This window comes from Bos taurus, chromosome 11, assembly GCF_002263795.3.
Source record: "Bos taurus isolate L1 Dominette 01449 registration number 42190680 breed Hereford chromosome 11, ARS-UCD2.0, whole genome shotgun sequence".
Classification (NCBI taxonomy): domain Eukaryota; kingdom Metazoa; phylum Chordata; class Mammalia; order Artiodactyla; family Bovidae; genus Bos; species Bos taurus.
In genome coordinates, this window is record NC_037338.1 from 30,765,787 (window position 1) to 30,781,452 (window position 15,666).

General features: G+C 40.3%; 1 protein-coding gene across 3 annotated transcripts in view; it reads left to right on the top strand.

Moving 5' to 3' along the window:
- PPP1R21 (protein phosphatase 1 regulatory subunit 21) overlaps nt 1–15,666 on the top strand; it is a 78,447-nt gene that overhangs the window by 14,614 nt on the left and 48,167 nt on the right. For all 3 annotated transcript variants that reach the window (XM_059891183.1, NM_001103093.1, XM_015473432.3), the window contains 6 exon segments: nt 2,205–2,351; nt 9,198–9,299; nt 10,556–10,720; nt 11,281–11,339; nt 12,520–12,614; nt 15,239–15,291. In XM_059891183.1, coding sequence (XP_059747166.1) covers nt 2,205–2,351; nt 9,198–9,299; nt 10,556–10,720; nt 11,281–11,339; nt 12,520–12,614; nt 15,239–15,291 — 621 coding nt within the window.

Below are 15,666 nucleotides of genomic sequence, written 5' to 3' on the forward strand. Positions count from 1 at the left end.
TTTCAGTAAAATACACTGCCTGCCTCATTCTTTCACTGCCTCCCTTGCTCCCTCTTCAGAAAAAAGGGCTTAGGAGTCCCTTTACTTTTCTGTCTTTCTGGAGTAGCCCGCGACCAGTGACACACGAACAGTCACCAGGATCGTGAGATGAGTCCTTTCACTTGGCTAGTGTTGGACCCTTCTCTAGTCCCCTCTGTCTCTTGAGGAGAGCTCCCTCCTTGGGTGTTGTTGCACAGACTCGGGGCTGAGATGGGTCAGAGTACCTTACCCTACGCTCTCTGCACTTAAGCTGAGATGATAAATAGTCAGAATTTGTTAGCTAAGTTACTGTTTTGTTTAAATCACTGAAGAAATTGATCATTATCTATTTCCTTATGATGTCTAAAACCTACCCCTGGAGAAAGTATTTCCGAACTCATCTTAGTCGCCCGCACTGGTGTTTCACACCCTCCTGTGGCTGATTGTGTCTGATTAATGCTGGTAGCAGCTGTGGTGGTGATGGTGACAGCAGGCCCTCTCACTGAATGCTCGCCGTGTGTCAGGCAGGCATTGCACTCAGCACCTTGCACCCGTGTTCTCAGTTTTCACAACGACCCTGTGCGGGCACATGCCACTGTCATCACTGTCATTGCAGGAACTAGGATTTATAGAGAGATTGGGATGGATGTCTTCCGAAATCAATGATTGGTTAATGGGGAATATTAGTCACCTAGTGATTAATTAATTATAAGGATGTAAAGAGATTACTTTTAATTGAACTGTGCATTACAGTCAGCATTTTGATTATATTAGATTTGTATCTTCAGTGAGTTATTAGATGCAATGAGCATTTATTGATTTGAGTTTCCTTAAATTGAAATATAAAATAATTTGGACATGGGCTGGGCCTATGTTTACCATTGAACTTCAAGCAAACATTAAGGACTTAGTAAACAAAAAATAAAAAAGGAAATTTTTTTTCTCTTTAATGAAAACATATTCTACCCCTCTAGCTATGCCCTCAACATGCAAATAATGTCAGCAGATTGCAGAACTAGGCTCTCGTTTTTAGGTTGCTGTTTCAAAATCCACTATTCAAAATTGGGAAAGTAGCATTGACATATATATACACTATCACGTGTAGAATAGGTAACTAGCAGGAAGCTGCTCTAAAACACAGGGAGCCCAGCCTGGTGCTCTACTGACAACCGGGAGCGGGGAATGGAGTGGGAGAGGGAGGCTTAAGGGGGACGGGATATATATGCACTTATGACTGATTCAGTTGATGTATGGCAGAGACCACCACAACATTGTAAAGCAATTATCCTCCAATTAAAAAAATCCCCTGTTCATTAAAACTTGACCTCTCTTAGCTTTATAGTGGTTTCTCAATGAAGGTAAAGTAAATGTACAGATCTTTCAGTTTATGGTAGTGTATAGCCGTTTGTGTTTGATTACGAGTGAACACAAAGTTACCAGAATGTCGTAAGGAAAATATAGTTAGAATAATATTATTTTTAAAAATAGAGTGAAACTAAATATTTCTCGTTTCCCATTTTCTTACCTTGTTGTGATATACACAGTACAGCGTGGTCAGTAGAAGACGTGTTGTTTACATTTTAGATTTTGTTCCTATTTTCACTTTAAAGTGAACTGAGAATATTCTTTGTTAGGATAATAACAAAGATTTTTTGTTTGATTTGATTTTTGTCTTTGACAGATCAGAATAATTTAAAGTTAAAGAGTATTGAAAAGACTTCATTTTGACTGACTTAAATTCAAGGAGAATTTATAGGAAAAAGTGAATACAAATATATTTCTTCCATTCTTGCTTACCTGAAGGGCATCATCAGTGAGTCTGAGGTTCTCATTAAAATTTCAAATTTATAAAATTGTAGCCTCAGACTTTGTGACTCCTCACCACCAAACACATGAATAACAACATTATATAAAAGCGTGTTGTTGTGGATATTTAAGTTGATCAATGTTACTTCAGTAGTATACTCTTTAGCTTTATTTTTAAATTTGCTTGATTGGACCAGAAAATGAAATTGTCACCAAACAGAGCTAAAAAAACATAGGAACTAGAATGATAAACATATAACTTTAATTCCTTAAAGAAAGAGGTTTTGATTATATTTTGGTGAAACAAAAAAATTTTTTTTCATTGTTTTTAAATGTTAAGACTAAATTACAAGGAATGGTCTGTTTTCACATTGATGTAGGAACAGCTGAAAATGAAGGATCAATCACTGAGGAAACTGCAGCAGGAAATGGACAGTTTGACATTCCGAAATCTGCAGCTTGCCAAAAGGGTCGAGCTCCTTCAAGATGAACTGGCTCTAAGTGAACCCCGAGGCAAGAAAAACAAGGTAGGTCAAGTCAAAACAAGGTAGGGGGACCTTGCCATTAGGTGCCGACATCTCCAGGCCACCCTGGTTTTAGCAGAAGACCTCGCCTCCAAATACTCTAAAGGTCTGTTTATTACACCTGGTTATTGGGTCCAGAAAGCAAACATTTATTATTAATGTATACTAAGTATTTATTGGGCTTCCCTAGTGGTTCAGATGGTAAAGCGTCTGTCTGCAATGCAGGAGACCCGGGTTCGATCCCTGGGTTGGGAAGATCCCCTGGAGAAGGAAATGGCAGCCCACTCCAGTATTCTTGCCTGGAAAATCCCATGGACCGCGGAGCATTAGAGCCATTTTCACATGGAAATGAGTTTTCAAGAGTTTATGAGAAATCAGCATGCACATAGTTGATTTAGTGGCTAAGAAAAATGAATAGTATATCTCACATTGGTCAAAATTACTGTTTTTTTTTAGTTATACTAAGCTGCCATTTAACTCAAGGTAGGGCAGATAGAATGAGAAGCACTGTCCACATGAAGCACTGTCTATGGAAGTGGCAGTTGAAGTACTCATACATGAGGCTTATAAGTTTGCTGCAGATGTATTTTCTTTGTTTTTATTGTTAGGAGTTCAGTTTGTGTGTGTTTTGTTTGTTTGTTTGTTTGTTATTTTAGAGAAACATTGTGTTTAATGGTAAAGCTTAGCACATTCCACCACCAGGCATGGCCTGGAGCAGCAGGGATGGGTAGGTGACCTCCGTGGAGGTTCACATGGCAAAGATGATGAGAAAGGCAACCGTTAAACAGAGGAGCTCCACAGCCTCAGACAAGGCAAAGCCCAAAAGAGCCTAGGAGAAGAGCTGCTGCTTCAGAGATGGGTTCCTGGCATAGCCAATGATCAAGCTGCCAAACAGTGCTCCAGTGCCAGCCCTGAGCCAGCCACACCAACCGTGGCAGCCCCAAAGCCAATAAACTTGGCTGCTGTGTCAATATCCCAGGAGAAAACACTGGTCTGGTACTCCTGCCTGGCCACCTGGAGTGGGACACTGCTGTGGGAAGGCTGTTCAGTTGATATCTCTGGCCTACTCAGGAAGGAGGCAAAGGCCTGATGGGACCCTGGTCGAACAGTGGATCAGAGCAGGAGGAATGAGTAGTGCCCTGGTGGTCTGTGTTTTTTCAGTCTCTTGGCTTTTACTCTTCTGTCTGATGCTCGTCTTACTCATTCTCTTCACTACATGAAGCTCCATGGAGGTCACCTACCCACCCCTCCTGCTTCGACTTCAGGTCATGCCCGATACTGGAGTGTGCTAAGCTTTACCTTTAAACACAATGTTTCTCTTTAAGTCCCCAGGTGTAAATATAAATTTCTTTCCCTTCTGGTTTTATATAGTGAGGTGAGATTCTGATTGATCTAAGATGGATGATCTGATACTTTTGATCATACTGTGGTTAAGAAGTTGCTTCTTTTTTCAAGGGCAGAAGCTAGGGACTGAGTCTTTAAAAGTCTTGGACAGCACCCCAAAAATGTGTGGACTGAGGCAATGATGACAAATGGTTGGAGGGAAGAAGGTTCACAGTAACTCTGAAGCAGTGTGTGGGGAGGAAAGAGTGCAGACTTTGGAGCTGAGCCCAGATTTGAATTCTTTGTCTTCCATTTGTAGGTCTATGACCTTAGGCAAGTTTTTTAGCCTTGCAGCCTCAGTTGTGGGAAAGACTTTCAGGTTTGTTGTCAGGATTAAATGAATCATGTAAAGTACCCAGGACTGTATGTGGATATGATGGCCATGGTGACATAATTATGTCTCATTTCCCCTCCATGGAAGAATTCTCCAGAGTGGTAATTTTTCAGGTAAGTGGGGAACAGTTCAGTTTAGTCACTCAGTTGTGTCTGACTCTTTGTGACTCCATGAACTACTGCACGCCAGGCTTCCCTGTCCATCACCAACTCCTGAAGCTTACTCAAACTCATGTCCATTGAGTTGGTGATGCCATCCAACCATCGCATTCTCTGTCATACCCTTCTCTGCCTGCCTTCAATCTTTCCCAGCATCAGGGTCTTTTCAAGTGAGTCAGTTTTTCATATCAGGAAGCCAAAGTATTGCAGTTTCAGCTTCAGCATCAGTCCTTCCAATGAATATTCAGGACGGATTTCCTTCAGTATGGACTGGTTGGATCGCCTTGCAGTGCAATAGACGCTTGAGAATCTTCTCCAACACAACAGTTGAAAAGCATCAATTCTTCAGCATTCAGCTTTCTTTATAGTCCAACTCTCACATCCATACATGACTACTAGAAAAACCATAGCTGTGACTAGACAGACCTTTGCTGGCAAAGTAATGTCTCTGCTTTTTAATATGCTATCTAGGTTGGTCATAGCTTTTCTTCCAAGAAGTAAGCATCTTTTAATTTCATGGCTGCAGTTACCATCTGCAGTGATTTTGGAGCCCAAGAAAATAAAGTCTCTCACTGTTTCTATTGTTTCCCCATCTATCTGCCATGAAGTGATGAGACCAGATGCCATGATCTTAGTTTTCTGAATGTTGAGTTTTAAGCCAACTTCACTCTCCTCTTTCACTTTCCTCAAGAGGCTCTTTGGTTCTTTGCTTTCTGCCACAAGGGTGGTGTCATCTGCATATCTGAATTTATTGATATTTCTCCCGGCAATCTTGATTCCAGCTTGTGCTTTATCCAGTCCTGCATTTCTCACAATGTACTCTGCATAGAAGTTAAATAAACAGGGTGACAGTATGCAGCCTTGACATACTCCTTTCCTGATTTGGAACTAGTCTGTTGTTCCATGTCCAGTTCTAATTATTGATTCCTGACCTGCATACAGATTTCTCAAGAGACAGGTCACGTGTTCCGGTATTCCCATCTCCTTCAGAATTTTCCACAGTTTATTATGATCCACACAGTCAAAGGCTTTGGCATAGTTAATAAAGCAGAAATAGATGTTTTTCTGGAACTCTCTTGCTTTTTCAATGATCCAGCAGATGTTGGCACTTTGATCTGTGGTTCCTCTGCCTTTTCTAAAACCAGCTTGAACATCAGGAAGTTCACAGTTCACGTATTGCTGAAGCCTGGATTGGAGAATTCTGAGCATTACTTTACTAGCGTGTGAGATGAGTGCAGTTGTGCAGTAGTTTGAGCATTCTTTGGCATTGCCTTTCTTTGGGATTGGAATGAAAACTGACCTGTTCCAGTCCTGTGGCCACTGACATGTTGCTAATTTTGTCACATGTTTTCTAAATTTGCTGACATGTTGAGGGCAGCACTTTAACAGCATCATCTTTTAGGATTTGAAATTGCTCGACTGGAATTCCATCACCTCCACTAGCTTTGTTCATAGTGATGCTTCCTAAGGCCCACTTGACTTCACATTCCAGGATGTCTGGCTCTAGATAAGTGGTCACACCATCATTGTTATCTGGGTTGTGAAGATCTTTTTTGTATAGTTCTTCTGTGTATTCCTGCCACCTCTTCTTAATATCTTCTGCTTCTGTTAGGTCCATACCATTTCTGTCCTTTACTGTGCCCATCTTTGCATGAAATGTGCCCTTGGTGTCTCTAATTTACTTGAAAAGGTCTCTAGTCTTTCCCATTCTATTCTTTTCCTCTATTTCTTTGCATTGATCAGTGAGGAAGGCTTTCTTATCTCTCCTTGCTGTTCTTTGGAACTGTGCATTCAAATGGGTATATCTTTCCTTTTTTTCTTTGCCTTTAGCTTCTCTTCTCAGCTATTTGTAAGGCCTCCTCAGACAACTATTTTGCCTTTTTGCATTTCTTTTTCTTGGGGATGATCTTGATCATTGCCTCCTATACAGTGTCACGAACATCTGTCCATAGTTTTTCAGGCACTCTGTCTATCAGATCTAATTCCTTGTATCTATTTGTCACTTCCACTCTATAATCGTAAGGGATTTGATTTAGGTTATAAAGCTCAACATTCAGAAAACTAAGATCATGGCATCTGGTCCCATCACTTCATGGGAAGTAGATGCGGAAACAATGGAAACAGTGTCAGACTTTATTTTTTTGGGCTCCAAAATCACTGCAGATGGTGATTGCAGCCATGAAATTAAAGGACGCATACTCCTTGGAAGGAAAGTTATGACCAACCTAGATAGCATATTAAAAAGCAGAGACATTACTTTGCCAACAAAGGTCCGTCTGGTCAAAGCTATGGTTTTTCCAGTGGTCATGTATGGATGTGAGAATTGGACTGTGATAAAAGCTGAGCGCCGAAGAATTGATGCTTTTGAACTGTGGTGTTGGAGAAGACTCTTGAGAGTCCCTTGGACTGCAAGGAGATCCAACCAGTCCATTCTAAAGGAGATCAGTCCTGGGTGTTCTTTGGAAGGCTTGATGTTAAAGCTGAAACTTCAATACTTAGGCTACCTCATGCGAAGAGTTGACTCATTGGAAAAGACTCTGATGCTGGGAAGGATTGGGGTCAAGGGATTGAGGAGAAGGGGACAACAGAAGATGTGATGGCTGGATGGCATCACTGACTCGATGGACATGAGTTTGAGTGAACTCCGGGAGTTGGTGATGGACAGGGAGGCCTGGTGTGCTGCAATTCATGGGGATTGCAAAGAGTCGGATACGACTGAACGACTGAACTGAACTGAACTGAATGGTCTAGTGGTTTTCCCTACTTTATTCAATTTAAGTCTGATATTGGCAATAAGGAGTTCATCATCTGAGCCACAGTCATCTCCCAGTCTTGTTTTTGCTGACTATATAGAGTTTCTCCATCTTTGACTGCAAAGAATATAATCAGTCTGATTTCAGTATTGACCATCTGGCGATGTCCATGTGTAGAATGGGAGTGTCATTGGCAGAGGCTGTTTGCTATGACCAGCGTGTTCTCTTGGCAAAACTCTGTTAGCCTTTACCCTGCTTCATTCTGTACTCCAAGACCAAATTTGCCTCTTACTCTAGGTATCTCTTGACTTCCTACTTTTGCATTCCAGTCCCCTATAATGAAAAGGACATCTTTTTTGGGTGTTAGTTCTAGAAGGTCTTGAAGGTTTTCATAGAACCGTTCAACTTTCAGCTTCTTCAGCATTAGTGGTTGGGGCCTAGACTTGGATTACCCTGATACTGAATGGTTTGCCTTGGAAACGAACAGAGATCATTCTGTCGTTTTTGATTCGGACTCTTGTTAACTATGGCTACTCCATTTCTTTTAAGGGATTCTTGCCCACAGTAGTAGATATAATGGTCGTCTGAGTTAAATTGACCCATTCCAGTCCATTTTAGTTCACTGACTACTAAAATGTCAATGTTCACTCTTGCCATCTCCTGTTTGACTACTTCCTTTTTATCTTGAAATTGGAACAGAGAGTACAAAACAGATATGTATCCGAATCACTTGGAAAACTTTGTCAAAATACACATGCTGTGGAAATTCTGGAAGACGCTTGGGGAGGGGAAATAGCCATCTGTATTTCATCCCCAGGTTAATGAGATCCTCTCTCAGGGCTGTTTCAGTAGATTTAGGTGTAATTACTTCTGAATTAGTTTTAATAAAAACTTTCCAAATTTGGAATTACTGAACAACCAGAATATGTCATTCAGCAGTGTTCCTTGTGTGAATGTATATCTTGTGTTCACATTTGGTGTTTATGTATTTGTTTATTACATAGCTGCTCCATTTTCAGAGGGCTTTCTAATCGTGGGTTCACGTTGGATCAGTAAGTGACTTCATTTTAAGTGAGGAGTGAAGTACAAGAAAGGCAGAGGAGGGTGGTGACTGATGTCTGAACAGTTTCATTGTTAGGCTGTCCCTTGAATAGTGTCATCTCTGTGTGTATTCCATGAAAACAAATGTTCATTATTGGCTCTTAAATAGTGCTATTCTTCTATGTAGAAAAAGTTAATATTGATACAAGGGCAAAAGGAATGTATTTTTGGTAGTTTTGTGCTTTTTTCCTTCTATTTATTTGTAATAGCTTTATCTTGTATTTTTATTTTATTTTATTTTTAAACTTTACAAATGTATTAGTTTTGCCAAATATCAAAATGAATCCGCCACAGGTATACATGTGTTCCCCATCCTGAACCCTCCTCCCTCCTCCCTCCCCATACCATCCCTCTGGGTCGTCCCAGTGCACTAGCCCCAAGCATCCAGTATCATGCATTGAACCTGGACTGGGAACTCATTTCATACATGATATTGTACATGTTTCAATGCCATTCTCCCAAATCTTCCCACCCTCTCCCTCTGCAGCAGAGTCCATAAGACTGTTCTATACATCAGTGTTTCTTTTGCTATCTCGTACACAGGCTTATTGTTAGCATCTTTCTAAATTCCATATATATGCGTTAGTATACTGTATTGGTGTTTTTCTTTCTGGCTTACTTCACTCTGTAATAATAGGCTGTATTTTTTAAAATTAGAAATGTATGTGAACTTTTGTATAAATGTAGTTTTGTGAATGCTGTTAATTCTTTAAAGGAGTTTAACAGCTCAGACTCATGGAATTGCTAAAACTGTCATTTTTTAAACCGGGAGATCAATTGTTAAAATGATACTTATTAACATATTTATGTTGCTGACTTTCTGGATCTACTCTGTCTTCCAGCACAACTACTCTCAAATTCATCTGCAAAGAATAGTGAGCCTTATCTGTTCTTTTTTTCCTCTCTCTTTTAAGCTTTTCTGCTCATTGCAGTATTTGCATTTCCAACTTATATCACATAGGAAAAGTTAAATGATGGACTGTATACCTTTTGCAGGATTGTTTGACAGCCGTGAACACATAGAAGAGACAAGCTACTAAGGTGATAGAGAATCTGTGTACCTTAGAATGTTTCTCTAAAGGGTGACAGTTATGTGGACATAACTTATTCTTTCCATCAGAAAAGTGGAGAATCTTCTTCTCAGTTGAGTCAAGAGCAGAAGAGTGTCTTTGATGAAGACCTGCAAAAGAAGATAGAAGAGAATGAACGGTTGCATATACAAGTGAGAAAATTTTCTATTTTTCCGTATGAGTTAAAAAATGGGTTGTATGATCTGGAATGTGGAAAAAACAACCCAGGATAGAGTATTTTGTATATGGGTAGGTGTTTTAACGTTTCCTGTGGTTGGTGGGTATGTACGTCACTGTCGTTCATTCGTTTCTAAGATCTCACATTGTAATACGGATGTGTGCTTTGAATATGCACTTGTTCAGAGAACAGCTGAATAGCTTTATATGTTAGTGATACAGAAGTATAATGGGGACTCTTCCTTTTATATAGGACATGTTTAGATGGATTATTTAGATGGGGCTTATCATTTTAATTTGTGACAGTTGGTTTTTGTCTGTTTCCCTTTTAGTCTGTAAGGTCTCACTAGGGTACAGACCATGTCACTTTTTCTGCCCAGCCTCAGAACGGCCTCACTCATGGCACGGCTTCAGATATTTATGGAATGTTGAGTAATCAATGTCTACTCCAAAACAGTCAGCATATTTTAAGAGTCATAGTATAGTGTATTCAACTCTGCCTCCTGTTTTTTCTTGTGTGAAATGGTGAGCATAATCAAACAGTGGAAAATAAATTTTCATTCTTAGTGTTTGAAAATGTTTACAAAATGAACTTTTGACCTCATGAATTTTGGGTGAAGTAGTCATAATTCTTAATTACTGTTGAATTCTCATTGGGCTTCCCTGATGGCTCGGTTGGTAAAGAATCCACCTGCAATGCAGGAGATCCTGGTTCATTTCCTGAGTCAGGAAGATCTGTTGGAGAAGGGATAGGCTAGGATTCTCATTAAGGAAAGGAGCTTTACATTACGCAGGAGTATGTTATACAGGAGTAACATCTGTTTGAATTTTGATTATTTAATTGTAGAAGTTCGCATAACAGTATAGCAAGAGTTGTGCTCAACTGGTCAGTTGAGTTAGTTCTCCGTGTGCCAGAGGTAGGTTGAAATAGAAGTCCATGAGATAGGTTGGGGAAGAAATGTAGGCTTTGAAGTCTGTTTGTGCCTGTGAAACAGTTGATAGTTAGGTAGCCCCTTGAAGCTTCAGGTTCCCCATCTGTAAAGGAGGGTCTGCAAGTAACACCGCCTCTGACCTACTGTGAGGATCCACTGAGCTCTTGCCTGTGCAGTTTCGCACACTGAGCATATGGAACCTTATGGAAGTCACTCAATGGTCAGTCACTGCCATTGTTTGCTCTTCATTTGTGTGTATGAGGAGGTTCTGAGAAGAAGACGTGATCTTTTCTTTTCAGTTTTTTGAAGCTGATGAGCAGCACAAGCACGTGGAAGCAGAGCTGAGGAGTCGGCTGTCCACTCTGGAAATGGAGGCGGCTCAGCACCAGGCCGTGGTCGATGGCCTGACGCGGAAGTACATGGAGACCATCGAGAAACTGCAGAACGACAAGGCTAAACTAGAGGTAAGCCCCGCTGTTGGTGAGAGCTTGTTCAGAAATAGTCTGGGCTTTTGTAAATCGTCTGCCTGCTTTGGAGAACAGAAGTTAGGCACTCAAGGCAGGACTGCAGCCTACAGTGTCTACTCAGCGTGTTGTCATCCGTGGCCTGATTCATCTGCTTTTCTTTTTTTCTCACGGACAGATATGCATATAATTTTGGCTAATAGTGGTTGTCATACCACATTTCTAGCAAACAGAACACAGTTTCAAATGAATAGCTATATAAAATTTATAGGGGAAAACCAAAAAGAAAAAAGAGTAGAAAAAATTTTTCACCACTTCCAGGATTTCAAAATGGAAAGCCAAGGAATATAGTTTGGCATAGTTTATTTTTTATTTTTAAAAATTTTATTGGAATATAGTTGATATACAATGTTGTCTTAGTTTCAAGTGTTCAGCAAAGTGATTCAGTTATACATATACATATAGTCATTCTTTTTCAGATTTTTTTCCCCATATAAGTTATTACAGACCATTGAGTAGAGTTCCCTGTGCTATGCTTTTCTTTTCCTTCTAAAATTTAGGTAAAATCTCAGACTCTAGAAAAGGAGGCCAAGGAATGTCGACTTCGGACAGAAGAATGGTATGTGGAAATGTGAATTCCAAGGGGCCCTAAAGTGAGAATCAGAAGACCTGAATTTTGGTTTAGCAGCTTCTCTGTCTCAATTTTCTCACGTTTGCAGTGAGACAGAAGTAGGTCATTTCTAGGGGCCTTTTCAGTTCTTTTATCTCTGGGACCTTAAAAATTCTTGGCAGAGTGGCTTGTGCAGCAGTCCTCAGCCTGCAGATGTTCTGGCGTGGCAGATACCATTCTGGGGCACCTGCACTGAGGACTGGGTGCTTTCTGGGGCAGACTACTCTAAAGAGACGGTCTTCTCATAGTCCAAGGCAGGAAAACTGACTGTTGATCGTGGTGTCAGCCTTTTAATGTTTAGTTGCTAAGTCGTGTCTGACTCTTAGAGACCCCAGGGACTGTAGCTCGCCAGGCTCCTCCATCCATGGGATTTCCCAGGCGAGAATACTGGAGTGGTTTGCCATTTCCTTCTCCAGGGGATCTTCCTGACTCAGGGATTGAACTCACATGTCCTATGTCTCCTGCATGTAGGCAGATTCTTTACTGCTGAGCCACCAGGGAAGCCCAACATTTTAATAAAATGGTACCTTTTAAATAAAATGAGGTTGTGTAATCTAATGTGGAGATATTTATCTGTTAAAATATTACTTATCTCTGGATGGTAAGAGCATGTGCCAACATTTATTTGATAAATGACATATTTTAGGTTTTGATAGGATCAATCAAGTGAAGTTCTTCAATTTAGTTGTACTGAAAATGCATGATGTACCTATAATCTTAATTGAATCAAAACCAAAAATGATCAGATTTTGAGCTCAAGGTAAAAATCTGCTATAATACTTTAAAAAATTTTACTGTTATACTTGAACAAATACTTGTGTTATAAAGAGAAAAATCTATAAGTTTGAAATGGCTCTAAGATGATTTTGAGCTTGGGGAAATAAACTTAAAATTGTATAAGATAGTGGGACTGTGATAAATTCTTTGCAACTTCCAGTTATTCAGCAGGAGTCTCAAGGGCTTTAAAATCAAGACTTAGTATTTTTCTTATCTTCATTTTTTTTTTAAACAACTCTCTACTACCAAGGGTATACAGATGTCAGATAAGCCTGTCAGTCTGAAAGCCTGATACCAGCTATTGAGGTAACATGCAAATGTTGATCATATGGTTTTGTATTTTTTCTTTCAGTCAGTTACAGTTAAAGAATCTTCATGAAGATTTGTCAAGTAGATTAGAAGAATCTTTATCAATCATCAGTGAGAAAGTACCTTTTAATGATACAAGTAGGTATTATGTATAGTTTTCCATTATTTGCAACTCTGAACTTCTTTAGGATAGCCATCTTATTAAAATAGTTTCTAATGTACTTGGCTGAAAACCTCTCTCGCCCAACAGAGGGTTGCTTTCTTTTTGTCCTTTTGATCAGCTTTCACCCTCATGTCTCATAGGGAGATTTTAAGTTGTCACATAACTATTCTGAAGCTAGTCTTCTTGGAAAAAGCCCAAAGCTACATTTTTCAATTGCATGTATTTAACATATCCCAACGTGAAAACCAGCCTGTGCACATAAAGTACCTGAATACTTGTACAAGAAATGCTGATCACAATGGACGGCAAGGTGGAAGAGGAGTAAGGGGATGGGTGGGAGGTGAATCTTCTCTGTCAGATATCTCCTGCCCTTTGGACAATGCGCAGCGCTAGTTCCGGAGCTGACTTGGGTATGCCTGCTTCCCCCTCATCCTGGGAAGGCTCTGGTAATTTACATAACCAAGAGCACCAAAGAGAACTTTAAAAAAAATTGACTTCTGTGTATGTGTTTGAAAGTGTTAGTCACTTTGTCGTGTTCGACTCTTTTCAACCCCATGGACTGTAGCCCACCAGGCTCCTCTGTCCATTGAACTCACCAGGCAAGAATACTGGAGGGGGTAGCCATTCCCTTCTCCAGGGTAATCTTCCTGACCCAGGGATCAAACCCAGGTCTCCTGCACTACAAGCAGATTCTTACTTTCTGAACTACCAGGGAAGCCCAAGTATTAAGTCAAAATCTTAAAGACAAAGAAAACGGTTTGAAACTTAAATTCAATGTGGTATACATTTTCTTTTTTACAATTATATGATTGAAATTAATTTTTGACTTCTCAATTTTTCTTAGGAAAGACCTAAAAAAAGAGGGAAGAAAAGACAAAAATAGCAGTTTGTTCTAAAACTGAAATCAGCATATGTCATTATCATATCAAAAACCTAAATTCCTCTGAAAACAACACCTGTTACTGCTTTCTACATTAATGTAAATAGTATCAGCATACTTTGATCCACTAGACTTGAATTTGCTTTCCTTGACGTTTCATTTGCTCCTTAATCCTTAGTCATCACATTCTAATCATTTCCGTCTGAATCTCTTTGGGTTTATCCTTTCTTTTCCAGTACTAGTTGTCACCCTATTTTAGGTCTTTATCATTTCACAAGTAGAGTTACTACTTTTAGTTCTGAAATATTTAGAGATTATTTGCTGAAGATCTAAATTTTGCATAGGATATGCAAAAATGTATAAGACAAAAATCTCTACCCTCAAGGAATTTATAGTCCAGTAGGGGGAAAATAAGATAGAGAAATATATGAAATATAAGCTAAGTTATTCCATGAAGAACTTCTTGGGGTTTCAGAGGAAGGGTGATTATTGCTGGTGGGATTGTTTGGGGAAACCTTCTGGAAGAAGTGGGCTTTGGGCTGGGCCAGGATGTGAAAGTAGGTTTTATTGGTCAGAGAGGTGAGGGAGAACCAGGGAGGGAATTGCATTGAGTGTGGTATGTAGGATAAAGGTGCTGTCAGGGCCTGGTGGTAGTAATTAGTTAAGTATGACTGGAGGCTAGAGTGGATGGGATGTGGAAGCCAATGATAGGTAAGTTCTGAAAGGGTGGGTGGGACTGGACCCTCAAGTTCTGGGCAGAGGACTTGGGATTTCATTCACAAGGCAGTAGGTTGTTGGAGAAGATTTTAGAAATGTCCCTTTTTAAAGAAAATTATTTATTTATATTTGGCTGTGCTCGGTCTTTACTGCTGCGTGTGCTTTTCTCTAGTTGTGGCAAGTGGGGGTTACTCTCTAGTTGCGCTATGAGGGCTTCTCATTGCAGGGGCTTCTCTTGTTGCAGAGCACAGGCTCTAGGGTGCACAGGCTGCAGTAGCTGCGGCACACGGGCTTAGTTGCTTCTCCCAGGCTCTAGAGCACAGGCTCAGTAGCTCCGAGGCACGTGGGATTCTTCCAGATTAGGGATCGAACCTGTGTCTCCTGCATTGGCAGGCGGATTCTTTACCACTGAGCCACCAGGGAAGCCCTGGAAATGTCTTGATGAGATTTGTGCACTCACTTGGTTAATCTGGCAACAGAGTATAGACTACACTGGAATGGGTGAAGGAGACTGATGCTGTTGTGGTGATAGTCCTGGTGTGCTGGGATGGGGGCTGGAGCCTGAGATGTCAGGAGACGCAAGGAGGCAAGGCAGAGAGAGCAGGCAGTGTGGGGAAAAGACGTGGTGCGGTTGACAGAGATCAGAGAGGCAGATGGGGAGCAGGTTTATGGGAGAGATGAGGAGGTTAACTTGGATGTGGCTTAATAGTCTAACCGATTGGTGTGCATCTCTTTACCTGCTGGTGTGCACATTTGTAAATAAAAGTCTAGAGCTGGGGAGAGAAGCTGATGTTGACCCAGTTGGGATGGATGAGCCCCTCTGTTGGGAATGAGGGTTATAGAGTACAAAGAGGCCTGTGTAGAGTGCACCCCAGTGGTCAGGAAGGGAAGGGGCTGAGTGGAGACGAGCTGGCAAATGGGTGAGCATTTATTATTTCTTAGTTAAGCTCTTTTTCTGTAAATGTAAAAGTGACTTAATGTACATCCATTTTTGTTTTGTAGAATATAGCCAGTATAATGCTCTGAATGTTCCAGTCCACAATAGGAGACATCAGGTAAAGATGAAGTTTTTATTTTCAGTAATGTATATGTCAAACTTTTCAGAAACACCAGTTAGTTGTTTGGGTCTCTGTTTAGTGCACCAAATCATTGCATTTAACTTTTACTTTCTTTTCTCATACATTTAAAAAAATTGTGGAAAACGCTATTTTTTGAATTTGTAAATAATACAGATTTTTGCTGTCTCTTGTCTTATAACATTAAAACTGAATTGTGGGATGCACTGATTTTTGTCATACATTTCTTTTAGGTTGGTGGGCTTTGCACTTTAGGTTAAGTAGAAGAGGTATATTAGCCAATATGGATGGCTTTCTACTTTACTTAGATGGTAGTATTAAAATATAAGTGGGAACAAATGAATTTAAGGCATA